Here is a 16,723-nt window from a genome sequence, read left to right as displayed (position 1 = left end):
AGGTTGTGAACATGGCAAACCCAGAAGTGTATACTTACGGGTTTTGCTGCAGAATCATTCTGAACGCTTTGCGCATGTGCAGGAGTGCTCTATTGCATCACGCACACAAGCGGCGCTCTGCTTACGGACTTTTCGGGGTGCAAACGGCACCCCGGAACAGATCATGTCCGTAAGTAGAGGTACCACTGTAGAAAGTTTTTACGACTCATAACCTGGCGCCTGATTTCAACACAGGGCTTTCCTGTAAGACGGGTCGGCAAGGTTTACCTTGCCTGGGCCAGTTGACTCCTGCGGAGATCGCTCCATGGGCTGGATTGTGTCTGCGCAGGTGTGATTTCTGCCATCACGGAAGTGAGTCCCCGCTCCACCCAGTTTAGCGCAGGGTGCGGGGACTCACCGAGCTGGCGACTCAGTTCAGGGGCGGCTCGTGGGTCATTTAAACGACCCCCATGGGCCGCAGGTTGCCGACCCCTGCTGCAAGACATCCTCCTGTTTTTATTTTTTAAAGTACACTTTCACTATTCCTAGTGAGATGTGTTACTGCTGAATTGGAGGTAGAAGAAATGCCTAAGACCAGCAATAATAATAGATTTGGGATAATGTATTGTTTAGCAGGATTATTGTCACTGAATAGGAAGAATCGAATCTTATGCACAGTTACTTGAGAATAAGGTCCATTCAACGAAATGGGATTCACAGTAAAGAGTATCTGAAAGGAACAGGGGAACAGGTCTCAGTGGAAAATACACTTTTCATATTATTATGCTTGAAACATTCCAGGTTACAAAAGATCCAAGGAGCTGTGGAAAATAAACCAACACCCTCTTTTGTGTTCAGTTCTGTTGTAAAACAGGCTTTTTTCGTCTTTTTTTTCTTTGCTCCATTTGGAAAAAAAACAAAACCAGGTGGTTCTTATTAAAGCAAAAGCCTATTGCATTTTTAAGAATGGAAATAATGTGCTGGCTTTGGAGTGCTCAGAGCAGTTTGAAAGGCTTAGCTGAACTCAATTCAAAAGGCCTGCTTACAAGAAGCTTTTTCTTTTCTCCAGCCTGAGGCACTGTACTAGGTCAGCATTGTTTGTTTACATTACAGTAAGTGTGACACATTTTCCCTACAGGTTACGGCATTATGACAGACGGTTACACAACGTACATAAATGCCTCAACATGTACAGTCAGCTTTCAACCAACCAACCCACCAATTATATTTGACCTTCCAACCCCGCAAGGATCATGAAGCACCACTGGAGTGTGGGGAAGGTCTATAAACTGCCATTTTTCTAATTAAACATCCATTCTCTTAACATGTTTCTTTACAAATGATGTGGGGCTTTTTTTGTAAATTGTTGGTACAAAAGGAAAAAAAGAGATAGAAGTTGTGCAGCAAAATGCAGCATCCATTTGAAATTGATACATCATTGTGAATTTGTAAAATGAAGTTTTATGTTTTCTTAATTAACATGCCATTGTAAATTGTTAGTGTTCTCAAAAGGACAGCCAAGCTTTCTTTTAATGAGTGAGACACCTTATTTTAATAATATTAAATAAAAAATTTAAAGGCAGTGTTTTAAAAAAAACAAAACACCCAAATTTGCACAACTGTTATTGTTTGAATTTTTTTTTAAAAAAATAAACATTTCTAATGATAAAATGCCACCCTCTCCTCTCCTTTTGTTTTTATTACCACACTATGTTTTGTGACCCTGGTTTTGTGAATGCTTCTTTGCAATTATGGACCACGATCCAACACAGAGTAAGATGTGCTTGTGCCTATTGAGATAAATGGGCTTAGGTGTGCCTAATGCTGTGTTTGATCGTTGTCAAGGAGCTGCTGCACAGGAGACTGAGTTCCCATTCATTTCAACGGGTTACTGATCTACACTTTAAGTGTATGGTTTCAGGTTCCTCCATTGAAGAGTATGGAGAATCCACTGGGAAAACTCTCAGCCCATCAGAGCTCCCGTGCTCACAACAGATCACGATAGTCTATTTGTCCACTGATATATATGCATACTGTAAACTCTTGCCTATCAATCAGTGAGAGGAAAATAGCCTTCTAGGATTAGTTTGTCTCTGCCTGCTTTAATGAACAATTAGATAGCAGCATCTTGTATGTGATTATCTAAATTGTCACTGTTTGGGTGAGTTTCTTAAATTATTTTAGCTTTAAAAATACGGGGATGAAAACTGCAATGAGCAGGTGTTCCATGCAGTAAAAACATGTAAATGCGGACTCCTTTTAAATATGGATTTTTATATATATTTTTTGTGCATTATAACTAAGCTAGGCATTTAATGTTGCCAGTGTAGCATCTGCAAATTTATGCTGTACAGCACATCTAAATTATGAAGGATGTGACACATTTCTCTCTCTCCAAGCGCTCGAGGCCTTCAAGAGCTTGAGTTTAAAATCTTTGTGCAGTTTCAGGCATGTATAGAATCAAATGAATACAATCAAGCCTAACTAAAATAAGGCTTTGTTGTCCTTTATATTTAAAATATTCTTGAATTGTCTTTCCATTTCTTTTTCCCTTATTTTGCACTGTGTGTAAATGCAATCTTGCTAGCACAAAATATTGTTGCAAATAGTTATTTCTGTTCTACCACTGTAAATGCTATTGAGCTTTATTCTGTTTATGTTATCTTAATGGAATTTAGGAAAACAGTTGTTTCTTTAAATTTATTGCGATATTATATATCTAGCGGCCTTTATATGCAAATAAAATTGCAAGATTTTTAAATACTTGCTGTTGGGATACTCTTTTTTTGTTGTTGTTCTGGGTAACTTATGGACTTTGTTAATTCCTTATATTTAATGTATTGTCCTTCCAATGTCATGAAATCGTATCCCATCTAAATATATTTGAATTTCTGAACCACTTTTAAGCGTTAGTTGGCCATGTTCCACCTAAGAATAGTGTGTGTATTTATTTATTTATTTATTGTGACGCATACTGTCTGCTCATTAACAATGTCTTCTGGATGGTTCACAGAAAATGTAAAGAAATAATTCAACAAAGTTTGGCACATGCTTGGCATGCAGAAGATCCCAAATTCAATCCCCGGCATCTTGGTACAGCTGAGAACGGTCCCTGCCTGAAACCTTGGCAAGCCACTGCCAGTCAGTGTAGACGAGAAACACTGAACAAGATGGACCAAACAAGAGCTTCTTGGGTTTCCTGTTCAGCACAATATCCAGATAAAAAAAAACACTTGTGCAATCAGCATAAAAATAATTTGCAAAACAGCATATAAAACCAAGCTAAATATAATTTGTTTCAAGGTCTAAATGTTTCAAAAAGGTGTGTAAGCATAAGACCATTTGCTGCTGAAAATATCTTAACATAAGCTCCAAGTGAATCTCGCTGGGGAAGGCACCACCACTGAAAGGACCCTATTCTTATTGGCCACCCACCTAATATTTTTTAGGCCGGGAAACCTGAAGAAGGACCTTTAGTGAAGATTGAGAGATCTTCCAATAACAAAACTATCAGATTCATGTAAAAACACAGTAGCGTTAAAATGAGACTTTGTAACAACTAAATAAAATCAAATAAAACTGTATTACTGTATAAGTAAAACTGCACAGTGCATAAAAAAGAATTTAAAGATTAAGAATCTGAGCCCAGTAAAGTTTGGGGAAGCAGGTAAATCTTTTAACAGGTATTTGTTACTATCTTCACTTCTCAAACCTTTAGAGCCCTATATAAAGTTCTCGAAGCTACGAACATGAGTTTGACCAAATTGCGGGAGGCAGTGCAAGACAGGAGTGCCTGGCGTGCTATGGTCCATGGGGTCACGAAGAGTCGGACACGACTAAACGACTAAACAACAACAACAACATAAAGTTAACTTAAAGTTACTACTGCCTCACCATGGTCAGGAACCAGCATCCAGGGTCTTGAATGGGCTACGTTTTTGCCTGTTTTCCCTTTAAGCTGAATGAGAAGGTCCCATATGACTATGCAAGAACCTGTGGCTGGAAGGAGTTACCAGTGCTCAGTCTTTTCAAGTGATTGATTAACAACACAGTAGTCGATTAACCTTTCCACTCTGAGACAGCAGCTTTCATCTAGTCATCTTGAAAAGGTTGAAAGCAGTCAAGGCCTTTATCAAATGAGGGCTGCAGAATAGGATGTTCCACCAAGGCAATTGGTTCCCCAGTTTTCTGTGTCTAGTGAATTCAGCAGACCTCGAGGTCAAGCATTTATTAGAGTAAGAGACTTTCAGATCAATCTGCTCTACTCCAGGCAAATTCTACCAGGATTATGCCAAAACAGTGTCTAAAAGACAAGTTGATGAAATAACTAACTCCTGCTTATAGCTGATTTCATTAAATTTTAAGTTACTGTGGCTAAAGGAAGATTCCTTATTACAATATATATTATGCAGGTAAGCACTAAGTAAATAACAGCTTTGTCACAAAACTTGAAGACATTCTATACAGGGGACAAACATCAAATCCTTTCTGGGTATCACCTACTTACCAAGTTGTTATTGGTTTTACAGTGTTTCATGGCAATGGACAATGAAACTACAATAACATCCTTGACATCAGTTTAGATGATGCACAACACCTTTCATTACTCTTCACAATCCATTTCTACATATCGCATCTCTTTGAACAATTATGTATCTATTATTGCCAACATGGATACGTACCCAGAAACATTAGAAACCATATTATACTGGGCCATCTAGTGTAGTATTTGACTGGAATTAACCATCCAGGGGTCCTTTACTTTGTACACTGACTGGTAGTGACTCTCCACAGTTTCTGCCAGGGATCTTTTCCAACACTACCTGGAGATGCAAAGAACTGGACATGGGGTATTTCACCCGCAAAGTGTGTGTTCTACCACTGAGCTATAGCCCTTGTATTTATCCTTCCAGGCACTCATAAAATACAGCATTTTTTCAGCTATTAACACCAAGACACTTGGGCCAACCTGACATTTTAACTACAAAAGGTTTGGAAAATTCCTGTATAACAAAGATCCGCTCCTTTCTGTTTTGAATCTCTCTTAATATGCATTTGGACTCTTCATCCATAACAACAACTTTTCTGGGCACAATCCCTGCTCTGTAGTCAAGTCCACCCGTTACACAATTAGAAACCTATTAAAGATTCCATTATGATTTAATCTTGACAAACTCTTGAGTCATTAGCTAGACTTAGACCAATCCACAAGTTGTTCATTTCTTCTGTCAACAGCAGAATTCACTTGCAGTGATGTTTTGTCTACATTGCTTTCTCTCACATTCCTTGCAAGCTAGCTGTAGTCCGACAATGCATGAATTATGGGTACCGGTACGTGGAATACATCTTAGAAACAAAGCTAGTATTTGCTGTCATGGACTATTTCTTTTTTGGTTGCTCTGCTGTCTGATGTAGTGCATTGCAACCTGCATATCCTTCCCCCCCAGTCTTTTATTTGAGTATGAGATGTGCTTATGCCTTTATCCTTAGTCCTTTCCTTAGCTGTTCTTAAAGTGTTCACCTGTATGTCTGCTATACTTGAGAATCGTTGGTGAGGGACTTTATGAAAAACCTTAAGTCTTAAGTAGATCATGTCTACCCCATCCATATGCTTACTGATATTATTATTATTATTATTATTATTATTATTATTATTATTATTATTATCAACTCACTTTTCCCTGACAGGATGCAAGGCAGCTGAAAGATTAAAAATAAGAACCACTAAAAACATACCTCTGAAGGGTTAGTGAGATGGGACTTAATTTTGCAAAAGCCATATGATGGTGCTGGATTGGGGTTCTCCTATTATTTCCCCCTATTGTCCATAGTTGGTAGAATTGTTACAAATATACTACACACCTTTGATGCTTGGATATATGGAGTACATCTGGTGCAACCATGTTGCAACCATCCACAAGGATTTGTCTGCTGAAAATAAAGGATGCGTGCTCAGAGCATTTTCAGAACAGTTATGAGAAAGTAAAGCTCATTATTTGGTCTGCGTATAAATAACACAGTCCAGCCAAATCTGCTAATAAGGTCAGTTTTACGAAACTGCTATCAACTCCCAGAACATAGCCTGGCATTTATTTATTTTACAAGCAGAGGATGCTGCCTAGAGCTCATTGAGGACAATGGGGGGTATTTAAATGGATTTTGATAAATTGGGATTATACCCTGTCAACTTTTCATTACTCAAATGCATTTCTCCTTTCTGACATTAACATCCAAATGGTACAAAGGCGCCATTTCAACTATGTGCTCTTGAAACATAAAGTGCAGGACGGATATAAATATCAATCCTAGTGGTATCTTTTTTAAAATTTAAAGCAAGCAGTGTTATTTATTCAGCAATATTTTCTTGGGATGCACATGCTTTGTGCAGAAAGCCTAATCCTACTTTTAATTTTTCAGACCCACTCAGAACAGCTTTTAGACACCATGTAATAAATTTCTTGCTTAAACTGTGTCATGATGGATTTAGTCCCCAATGTAAAGACATGCTTGAATGATGAGGGCAAGTAAGCACCGTGGCTTCACTGATGATTTAGGATTTGCTAGCTTTTTATATGGAACGAGGGGGAAAGCTGGCCTGGTGTCAGCAGTCATTACAATCTGTCTGGGATGTGCTTTCCCACCACAGTGGCACCTGAGAGATTGCTTAGTAACTAGATTACTATGAAAACAGACTTTTCCAGGAGATTGAGTTATGTATCTCAACAGCCATAACAATATGCAGAGAACCAAAACTGGAGTTGTGTGCATTCAGCAATATAACATTTTTGCTGGTATGAATATTTACATAAGTGCAAGAGAAGCTAGAGAATCATTCCTTCCTGGGGAGGTCACAACCAATAACTATCTTCCATTCATCTGAAAGTCTGTATTCAGCCTAGTACCTACTCAAACTATACCACGCTGTCTACTTCTGGATTAACAATAAATAAAGTAAGATGCGTACTTGCAAAAGTTAGGTGTAAGCCTGTTCTGTAAACTATAAGGAACACAAAAACTCCATGCAATGTGTATAATTTGGATATGTACAGTACAATCTATTGGAAATGAGGTTTAGTAATCTGTGTCCATGTTCAGTTTTCTGTGTTTAATTAATTTGTTCAATCTCAGGCCAAGCATTGTGCCCCAAGAGGAGAAAAGAAAGAGAAGGAAACAGGTACAGTCGTACCTTGAAAGTCAAACGGAATCCGTTCTGGAAGTCCCTTTGACTTCCAAAACATTTGGAAACCAGTTACAGGTAGGTAGCCGTGTTGGTCTGAGTCGAAGCAAAATAAAAAAATTCCTTCAGTAGCACCTTAAAGACCAACTAAGTTTATATTTTGGTATGAGCTTTCGTGTGCATGCACACTTCTTCAGATACACTAGAAACAGAAGTGTCAGACCCTATATATATATACAGAGGGTGGTGGGGGTGGGTGGGAATGGGAGATGGGCTGATGGGAGTGGTAAACCTGTAGATGGGTGTTAATGGCTGCTGATGGCTGCAATTAGTCCTGGGCTGAGGTGCTAAAGAAAGCTTGATCATGCATAATGAGATAAGAATCCGATATCTCTATTCATCCCAGGTGCTTCCATGGTTTTAAGCTTGGTAATGATTTCCAATTCAGCAACTTCCCTTTCCAGTCTGTTCCTGAAATTTTTCTGTAATAAAACAGCTGCTTTGAGATCTTGTATAGAATGTCCTGGGAGATTGAAGTGTTCTCCTACTGGTTTTTCAGTCTTATGGTTCCTGATGTCAGATTTATGTCCATTTATCCTTTGGCGTAGGGTTTGGCCTGTTTGTCCAATATAGAGAGCTGAAGGGCACTGTTGGCATTTGATGGCATACACAATGTTAGAAGATGAGCAATTAAATAGTCCTGAGATGGTATGTTGGATGTTGTTGGGGCCAGTAATGATGTTGTCCGGGTGTATGTGGCAGCAAAGTTGGCATCTGGGTTCGTTGCAGGCTCTGGTACCAGTGTCCATGTTAAGTCTGGTGGTTGTATTATTGTGGGTGAGGAGTTGTTTAAGATTGGGTGGCTGTCTGTAGGCAATGAAAGGTCTGCCTCCCAGAGCTTGAGAAAGGGAGCTGTCATTGTCCAGGAGAGGCTGTAGATCTCTGATGATGCGTTGTACTGTTTTAACTTGGGAGCTGTATGTGATGACTAGTGGTGTTCTGTTATTTTCTTTTTTGGGTCTGTCTTGCAGCAGGTTCTCCCTAGGTATCAGTCTGGCTCTGTTGATCTGTTGTTTAACTTCATCAGGTGGATATTTTAGTTCTAAAAAGGTTTGCTGTAGATCTCTTAGGTGAGATTCTCTGTCTGTAGAGTTGGAACAGATACGGTTGTAACGTAGGGCCTGGCTGTATACGATGGATTGTTTGGTATGTTTGGGATGGTAGCTAGAAGCATGTAGATATGTTTGTCGGTCAGTTGGTTTTCTGTATAAGGTGGTGTCTATACGTCCATCCTGTATTTTTATAGTAGTGTCCAAAGCATACCAAAATATAAACTCATTTGGAAACCAAAGCATGACTTCTGTTTACAGCCAATTGGAAGCTGTGGAAGCCCCTTCAGACATTTGGGTTCCAAAGAACGTTCGCAAACCAGAACACTCACTTCCAGGTTTGCGCCGTTCAGGAGCCAAAACGTCTGAGTACCAAGGCGTTCGGGATCCAAGGTACAACTATATTCAGTTCTCTGATGGGAAACATCATTAACATAAAGGTTTCCAGTAAAGGTAAAGGGACCCCTGACCATTAGGTCCAGTTGTGACCGACTCTGGGGTTGTGGCGCTCATCTCACGTTATTGGCCGAGGAAGCCGGCATACAGCTTCCAGGTCATGTGGCCAGCATGACAAAGCCGCTTCTGGCGAACCAGAGCAGCACACGGAAACACTGTTTACCTTCCCGCTGTAGTGGTACCTATTTATCTACTTGCACTTTGACGTGCTTTCAAACTGCTAGGTTGGCAGGAGCTGAGATCGAGCAACGGGAGCTCACCCCGTCACGGGGATTTGAACTGCCGACCTGATCGGCAAGCCCTAGGCTCTGTGGTTTAACCCACAGCGCCACCTGCGTCCCTGTTTCCAGTAGAGATGTGCACAGAAATGTAAAGGGTGGGGAAGCTTTGGAACATACTTTGATTTTTTGGGTAGGGAGCCACTTCACTTTGGACAAGACATACCTTGCTTTGCATATGAAGTGGAGACTGGCTTTACTTTCCAAAGCTTTGAGTGTCTCTCCATTAACTAGAAGTAGAAAATCAACAAATAGGGAATATAATTTTTTTGGCAGAATTGGGTGAAATTTATAGGCACAGTATCCCCTTCTAGCCGCCCTGAGCCCGGTTCTGACTGGGGAGGGCGGGGTATAAATAAAAATTTATTTATTTATTTATTTATTTATTATTAAAGGATTAGACTCTGGAAACCTCTGGTCATACACTAATGAGTCAATGATATCCTTTCCACTGGGGCACTTTATCCAACATGATTCAGCCAAGACATATTGCTAATGCCTATAACAGTAGATCACCATATGGCTTACATCTGGCCTTGTAGAAATACTCCACTACTTTTTCCTACTTGAGGTTTTTTTCCTAAACTAGACTGCTATACGCAGGGCTAACAGTGCCAATAGCTTTGTAATCCCCATTAATCATTACAAAACCTTCACTCAATTAATTTGGCAGTGATCATACATATGGATATAAGGAGCAAACAAAGTGGCTATTATAGAGGCAAGAATGTGTCCATTTTTCAAAACCACAAGTTTTGAAATGGGAATGATCCTTTAGGGTTAAAAAAAATCTTATTTATTTAAAGAGGACAAGTTTCAAACTAATAACGATTGTGTTTTTTAGAGAGAGATTAGAGATGTTTTTAATGAAAAACAGCTATACACTCTCACAGGCTTCACTATCCATATTTAGAATTCTTCGCCTTTAGCTGTTTCCGATTGGAGCTGGAGGAAATGCTGTTCTACAATAGCACATTATGTCTGACAAAGCTGCCAAGCCAGCTCTACAGCATTTATTCCCAGTTTCTAAATACTGCAGCTTTCATTGGATTGGAAAAAGTGATTTTCCTCTCCTTGAGAGCATCTCCTCTTATCTAGTGTCAAGAAAGCTGGAATGTTTTGGCTACTTAAAATTGCATTCCTTTTTCTTCTTTATGAATAACTTTTAATAAACAAATCCAGCAAAGTTATTTCAAATGCAAATTATCCAGGCCCAATAATTTGAGGCACTGCAACGCCCACAGGGATTTGGAAAGAGGGTGTTACGTTTTGTGGCTGTGTGTGTATTAAGTTTTTTGGAGATCTGTGCAGGATCTGATATGTCGGATTTTTGTGTCGGATTTTATCTTTGTCCCTTTGCTTTTGAGGGCAAGCGTTAGATCCCCTAGTTGTGCCTATGCAAGTGTTTTAGCATGTGTGGAAGAGTTTCTGAGTCATCACAGAAGTGTTGTATCGATGTGGAAACACTTAAGGGCTTTGTGTATTTCACTGTTGATAGTGTGAGCTTTAAAATATGCAGGAAGTCTCTGGGGAAGAACATCCTATAATGAGGAGACCTGGTGCTTGGGCTGGAAAGTTGGGGACTTGGGAGTTCTCCACCAGCTGCCTCAGCAATAAAACATGGCTACTACTGAAGCATAAACCATGTCTACAAGGAAAGCAATGGTATCTCCCGAGGTAGGGGGGAACCCAGGTCAGAGAACTCAGGGTAAATCCCATATTGGGCCAGCTCAAGACATTTTGCTGCCTACGGTGAAGGACAAGATGGCTGCCACCCCAAGGCACCTACAGAAGCTAATTGGACTGGTAGTTGAATACTCCAATACTGGTAAAAGGACATTATCCTCCACTGCATTTGAGGGCAGCAGGCTAGCTTAGGGGGTACAAGGTAGGTCACATGGCACTTACAGCTCTGCCACCTGAGGCAGCTGCCTCCACTCTGCTTCATCATAGAGCCTGCTCTGATCCCATAGCTTTAGGGAGATTCATTTTGGAGGAAGGCAGAAGAATAGTCCCCACATAAAGCGTCTCAGAGCCCCAAAAGTCACTTCACTGGGTTTATTCTTTCCAGACCCTACTGAAATGAACTGGAGCTATAAAAGCACAGAGTAACTGAGCAGCTCCCATTCATTTTGATGCCCAGGATAACTTCCTGCTAAGATGTGCCCACAGTGGAGAGCAGCACAATGGAGGAACAGAATCTCTGTGCAGGACAGTCTATTCACAGTACTTGCTTGGCTCCTTGCCAGCTGACAGACTGGAACATGAGACATCTAAAAACCCTTTTCAGGGGGGGAACAACCTTTTCTCTCTCCCCTCCCCAACTGTCACTGCCTATATTATTAATCATGGAACAACACGGGAGAGAGAGAGAATGTATTCTTTACATGCTTAGGTCTCTAGGGTTAAAATGTATTTTAAGCTTGTGCTTATTTTGGGGGGAGTTTCTAACTGTTATTGTCCATCCTATGCTAAAGCAATTATTGTCTGTGAAGGTCACCGAGAGTTCAGTATTACTGGAAACTTACAGTACTTGGTATTAATGGCATGAATTGCTGAGCAGCCAGAACAGTCGCTCTTAAAGGGACATGCAACACAACTCTCCTTTTTCCACGAGAGGATTGCAACCCTGGTTATAAATTTAATTCCACATAGCCATTAATGGTAACTCCTATTGCTGCTAAAAAAACATGGCTACTGTTTTCACCCCGCTTTGCAGCCTTAGCTGCCTTCTTGCTTCTCTTCCCCACTGGCTCCCTCATTAATTTAAATTACAATAATCTTATCACCCCACTGAGGTAGTCTGGTTTATTGTTATTTTCATCTTAAATATAGCAACGTAAAATGCTGCTATCTATGCTATTTGCAGGTGCAGGAAGAGAGCTCATTTCGTTCAGAGCAAAACCCACTTTAAATGTTCTAAGTGTATATGTTCGTTCCCTGCCTTTTTTCCTGTGTCTCCTTATTTCTCCCCCTGTCGTTCTCCTCCTCTTACAAAGAAATGGGGAGGGGGAAAAATGCTGCTGGAACCCCATAATATGACCCACGTTAAGTTGGGCCTTGGCAATGTGCTCAAAGTGCTTCACATAAATGATCTCGGCAGTCTTTAAAACTGGTCTGTACAGTGAACCAACATCTCATAACCTTTGAAACTCTAAAACAGCCTGAAATCTGGATATTTTAAGGACCACCTTCTATCCTTTGCATGTGCTCAGACATTGCAATCATCATCTGAGGCTTTCCTCTAGATCAGGCATCCCCAAACTTTGGCCCTCCAGATGTTTTGGACTACAATTTCCATCTTCCCCAACCACTGGTCCTGTTAGCTAGGGATCATGGGAGTTGTAGGCTAAAACATCTGGAGGGCTGCAGTTTGGGGATGCCTGCTCTTGATCTCTCCACTACCTGTAATGAAGTGGTCCTTAGGTGAGGATTTTTTTCAGTCATGGCAGCCCATCTACAGCTTACATGTGGTATTCTGACAGCAAGTGAAGCCACTTCTGTTCACCCAGGCTTTCCCTTATATAAAGTGATTTGGTTCTAACATTGGCTTTGTCTGTTTTTCTGATATTTTTTTCTTTACTACTGCCTTAATTTGGTCTTTGTTTTGTTTGGTTTTAATTGCACTTTTATGTGTTCCTGTTTTGTCATTTGTGCAGCAAGCTGCCTTGATCATTTTTACAGAAAGGTGGCCTAGAAATCTCTTAAATAAATCAACAAAATTAAGTTTCCTCATATTACATATGGGTGCTGAGAGGTAGTTGCTTGCCTAAGGCTACCCAGGCTGTGTTCAACTTTAAAATATCCAGTGCACAATGCTAACCGTGGTTCTATTAAGAGCTGAAAAGGGCATTATGAAGGAAAGCTCCCCTGAACCCATACCCATTTGATTATTGAATTAAGCTTCAATGTTTATCTGAGGATAGGTTACCTAAGATTATGTTTGCCTGAATAACTTCAAGTAAATTCTCCTGAACAGACTCTATGAGAAACAAAAATAAGACAATAGATATGACATTATAGTTTGGGGGTAGATTGTTTTGTAAAAGAAACAATGCTGTCACCAAAAGATAATTTAATAATTTTATGCAACGTGATCTGTCAGATGCAAATGGCATGGTATTCCATTTAACCATAGGTATGACATCTTGCAAATGTATCTTTTTATAATGTTGACTTCACTAGCAGAGCAATCCAAAACCCCTTTGCTCCAGACTGGAATGGGGAGTGCTGAACTGGGTGGAGATGTCCCTCTGTGCAGCCCTGCCAGCCTTTGTTGCCTCTACCTGCAGAGTGACACAAAGACAGAGGGGGCAGATCACTGTGCCAGCTCCAGGTTAACACAGCAAACTGCCTGTCTCCACCTTTCGGTCAGGTTAGTACACACAGCTGGTTTGTGGATGCAGCAGTGGGCCTGCCACTCCATTGAGCCCCACAGGGAAGCTAGAGCATCCTTAGCAACAGCCGCTCTGAGCCCCAGCAAGCACAAAGGTCAAAGCAAGGCAGATGCACAAAATTGGACTAAGCACAACCCAATAGTGGACAAAGAAACATGGGTTTTCTGGAGAGGGTCCCAGGGCAAATCTAGAAAGGGCACAGGTATGAACCCACCAAACAGCACAATTCATGGTTTTGCTGGCAAGGGTGTATTGGCCCTCTGGAGGACAAAGCTGATAGGCAGTACCATCAGCTGGACTGGTTGTAATTCACGTGGGTGCAGTCTGAAGTTGGTGGGGCAGCACCCCATTTGCCCTAAAAGACCAGCCTCTACCTCAGATGGGAGGGATTGGGGGGGGGACGACAAAAATGACTACTTGGACCAGTCCTTGACTGGTAAACTTATCGGTCATTTACACAGTGAAACTGGGCTTGAACCAACGCTGAAGAATGTTGGAGGAATCTGCTTCTTATACTTGACTGACGTTACTATCTGACTTGACTATCAGGTTTCTGCTGAGCAGGCTGTTCACAGTTTTGCATGCCCTGGGGAACAGAGACACTTGTGTCCTTCTGCGAAATGAATCCAGAAGAAATGTATCCTGGGAACCCTAGCAAACCTAGTGAACCACTGCTCTAATGTTCTCAGTATTGCCTGTGCCCCATATCTGGGAAGCAGGAAGTTGCTGGACAGAATGTCTCTGTACATGCTAGGTAGGAAGGAGGTTCTACAGTGTTAATTCCTGTGAGACAATGCATGCATGTTATCACAGAGATGCAAATACCCCAAATTGTAACCAAAGCCTGGAAATTTTAATCCTATTGCAATAGCATGCTTAAGGAGCTGGGATTCTCATCAATGGCTGCAATCAAAACAAAGCAATGAAACAAACTATCTGTGGAGAATGACCTGCTGCTGGGTGTTTCTTCAGCTCATCCCAACATAAATAAATTAACCGATGCCAAACAAGCACAAGTGTGTCATTAAAGGACTCCATAAAAAGTAAACTGAGTTTTCCTGTTCAAACTTAGTTTCGGGTTCAAACCAGTAATCACCACTTTGGCCGTGAACAAGTTTCTATAGCTCTATTTGGGCATTTTACACCTGTGTTGGTTTAAGAAGCTCCTTCTACCCCCAGAGAGCAAGGACAAACATGCTAGCTCCATCCTGCCTGCAGTTGCTGCTTCTGCTATTAAATCATGTGGGGAGCCTCCCTGAATGTAAAAGTCTCCCTTCTAGAGAAGTTTTTATTTTATTTTTAATTTAAATTTGTATCCTGCCTTTTATCTGAAGATCACAAGGTGGTTCCCAGCATAAAAATACAAAATGAGAACACAAAATACACAAAACAAAAGCAAACCAATAGCCCACTCACACAAACATGCTGTATTTAAAATAAAAGGATTCCTTCAGTAGCACCTTAAAGACCAACTAAGTTTTTATTTTGGTATGAAATAGACTGGAAAGAGAAGTTGCTGAATTACAACTTATCACCAAGCTCAAAACCATGGAGGGACCTGGTTTGAACAGAGACATAGGATTCTTATCTCATTATACATGATAAAGCGATCTTCAGCCATCTCAACCCTTGCTTTTTCATGCAAAACCCTTTGCAGTCGTTTTCAGTCATCAACAGCTATCAGTCAGTCAATCACCCAATTCCACCACCCTTCTGAGTGATACCCCCTCCCCACCCCACCCCTTCTCTACATAAGTGCCTGGAGACTCCTATTTCAGTGTATCTGAAGAAGTGTGCATGCACACGAAAGCTCATATCAAAATAAAAACTTAGTTGGTCTTTAAGGTGCTACTGAAGGAATTTTTTTATTTTACTTCGACCCAAACCAACACGGCTACCTACCTGTAACCATGCTGTATTTAAAAGGCCGTAGAATGTTAATCAGCCCAAGACCTGGTTGAAGAGAAGCATTTTTCTCCTGGCACCTAAAGGTATGTCATGAAGGCACCAGGCGAGCCTCCTTGAGGAGAGCCTTCCACAAATGAGGAGCCACGTACTCATGTTCCAACCTCTGGACCTCTTGTGGAGGAGGCACATGGAAAAGGGCCTTGTGATTATCGCAAGGTCCCCGTTAGTTCATCTGGAGAGAGGCAAGGTACTATGGCCCTGAGCCTTCCAACTCATAGAGGTTGATGGGGATTGGACAACAGAGCTCATATCCACTCTCTCCCACATAATGTTACTTGTGCGGGAGATTCTAATGCCTAAAAAGGGCTTATCTTTCACTCCAACCTAGTTTACAGGTTTCATGGTAACCCCAAGCAAGGTAAGAATAGTAGAGCACTTTATAGTATTAGAAGAGCTAGAGAAATGATAAATAATGTGATAGCCGCTACTTCAAATTTATTTCATGCCAGCCCAGCCATGTTCTAAGCCCATAAACATTATTCCGCTGCAGAGAGCTGAGAGTTTTCAGATTTATCGTTTAAACCAATGGCAGGCACAGAAGAAAAGTACATGGGGGAAACAAATCAATACAAACCAATATCAACCGACGTATGAGAGAGAGAATGTAGAACGCCCATATTTCCCCCCTAGACACTTGTCCTAAATACGAAGAGTGCCAACCTCAGCACACAAAAGATCTGAACTGTTCCATCAGCGTTATTTTTTATATTCAACCCTTCCAACTTGCAAGGATTATTGGAAACCACACATTGCAAAGTAAGTTCATCTTAATTTTGGCTTTAACCCAGCCTGAGAAATCAGTTGCTCCTCTAAGGTGTTTGAAGATGGGAGTATGAAGTGAGGGTTACACAAAACAGATCCTCTGATGAATACAAGGTTGGCTGAAAGGAAGAGAACTGCCCAACACAAACAATGAAATATCAACAGGGGCAGCAGAATGCAACTGAATGTGGACGAGTGGATTGGAAAACAGTCAAGTCAGTAAATAGGGTCTAAATGAACACTTGGCTGGATTCATGATTCCAACAACCTTTCCCAGCTGAGTGAATAGGTCTCTGCCATGGGTGTCTTTGTGTCTTTTTAAAAAATTCATTTACTGTTATTTTCTGCTTTTAAGTTGCTTTATTATAGTGTGTATATTATATTGTGTATATTTCCTTGAGCCATATAAGTGGATGATGCTGATTGATAATCATCATTATCATCATCTAGCTCAAATAACTCAGTCCTGTCCTTTGTCTTTCTAACTACCAATGAGTTGAGGGAGGGGGATTCACACATTTGTCATCTGGCATAGAGCTACATCCTTTGTTACCTTAATGGCTCATACTTGGGGGACTATTACCTCGCCAGGAAGCT

The 16,723-nt window shown here is 40.9% G+C and overlaps 1 protein-coding gene across 3 annotated transcripts in view; it reads left to right on the top strand.

Moving 5' to 3' along the window:
- MPPED2 (metallophosphoesterase domain containing 2) overlaps window positions 1-2,915 on the top strand; it is a 129,282-nt gene extending 126,367 nt beyond the window's left edge. For 2 of the 3 annotated variants that reach the window (XM_035117862.2, XM_035117871.2), the window contains exon 7: window positions 1,118-2,912. In XM_035117862.2, the coding sequence (XP_034973753.1) occupies window positions 1,118-1,236 (119 nt within the window). In that variant the 3' untranslated portion in view covers window positions 1,237-2,912. Of the gene's footprint in view, window positions 1-1,117 lie in introns of all 3 variants that reach the window. The other variant, XM_035117881.2, reaches the window with a different exon arrangement.
- Window positions 2,916-16,723: the final 13,808 nt, after the last annotated feature.

Source organism: Zootoca vivipara, chromosome 1, assembly GCF_963506605.1.
Source record: "Zootoca vivipara chromosome 1, rZooViv1.1, whole genome shotgun sequence".
In the NCBI taxonomy this organism is placed as follows: Eukaryota; Metazoa; Chordata; class Lepidosauria; order Squamata; family Lacertidae; genus Zootoca; species Zootoca vivipara.
The sequence above is the reverse complement of the archived record's forward strand: the minus strand, read 5'-3'. Positions and strand labels throughout refer to the sequence as shown.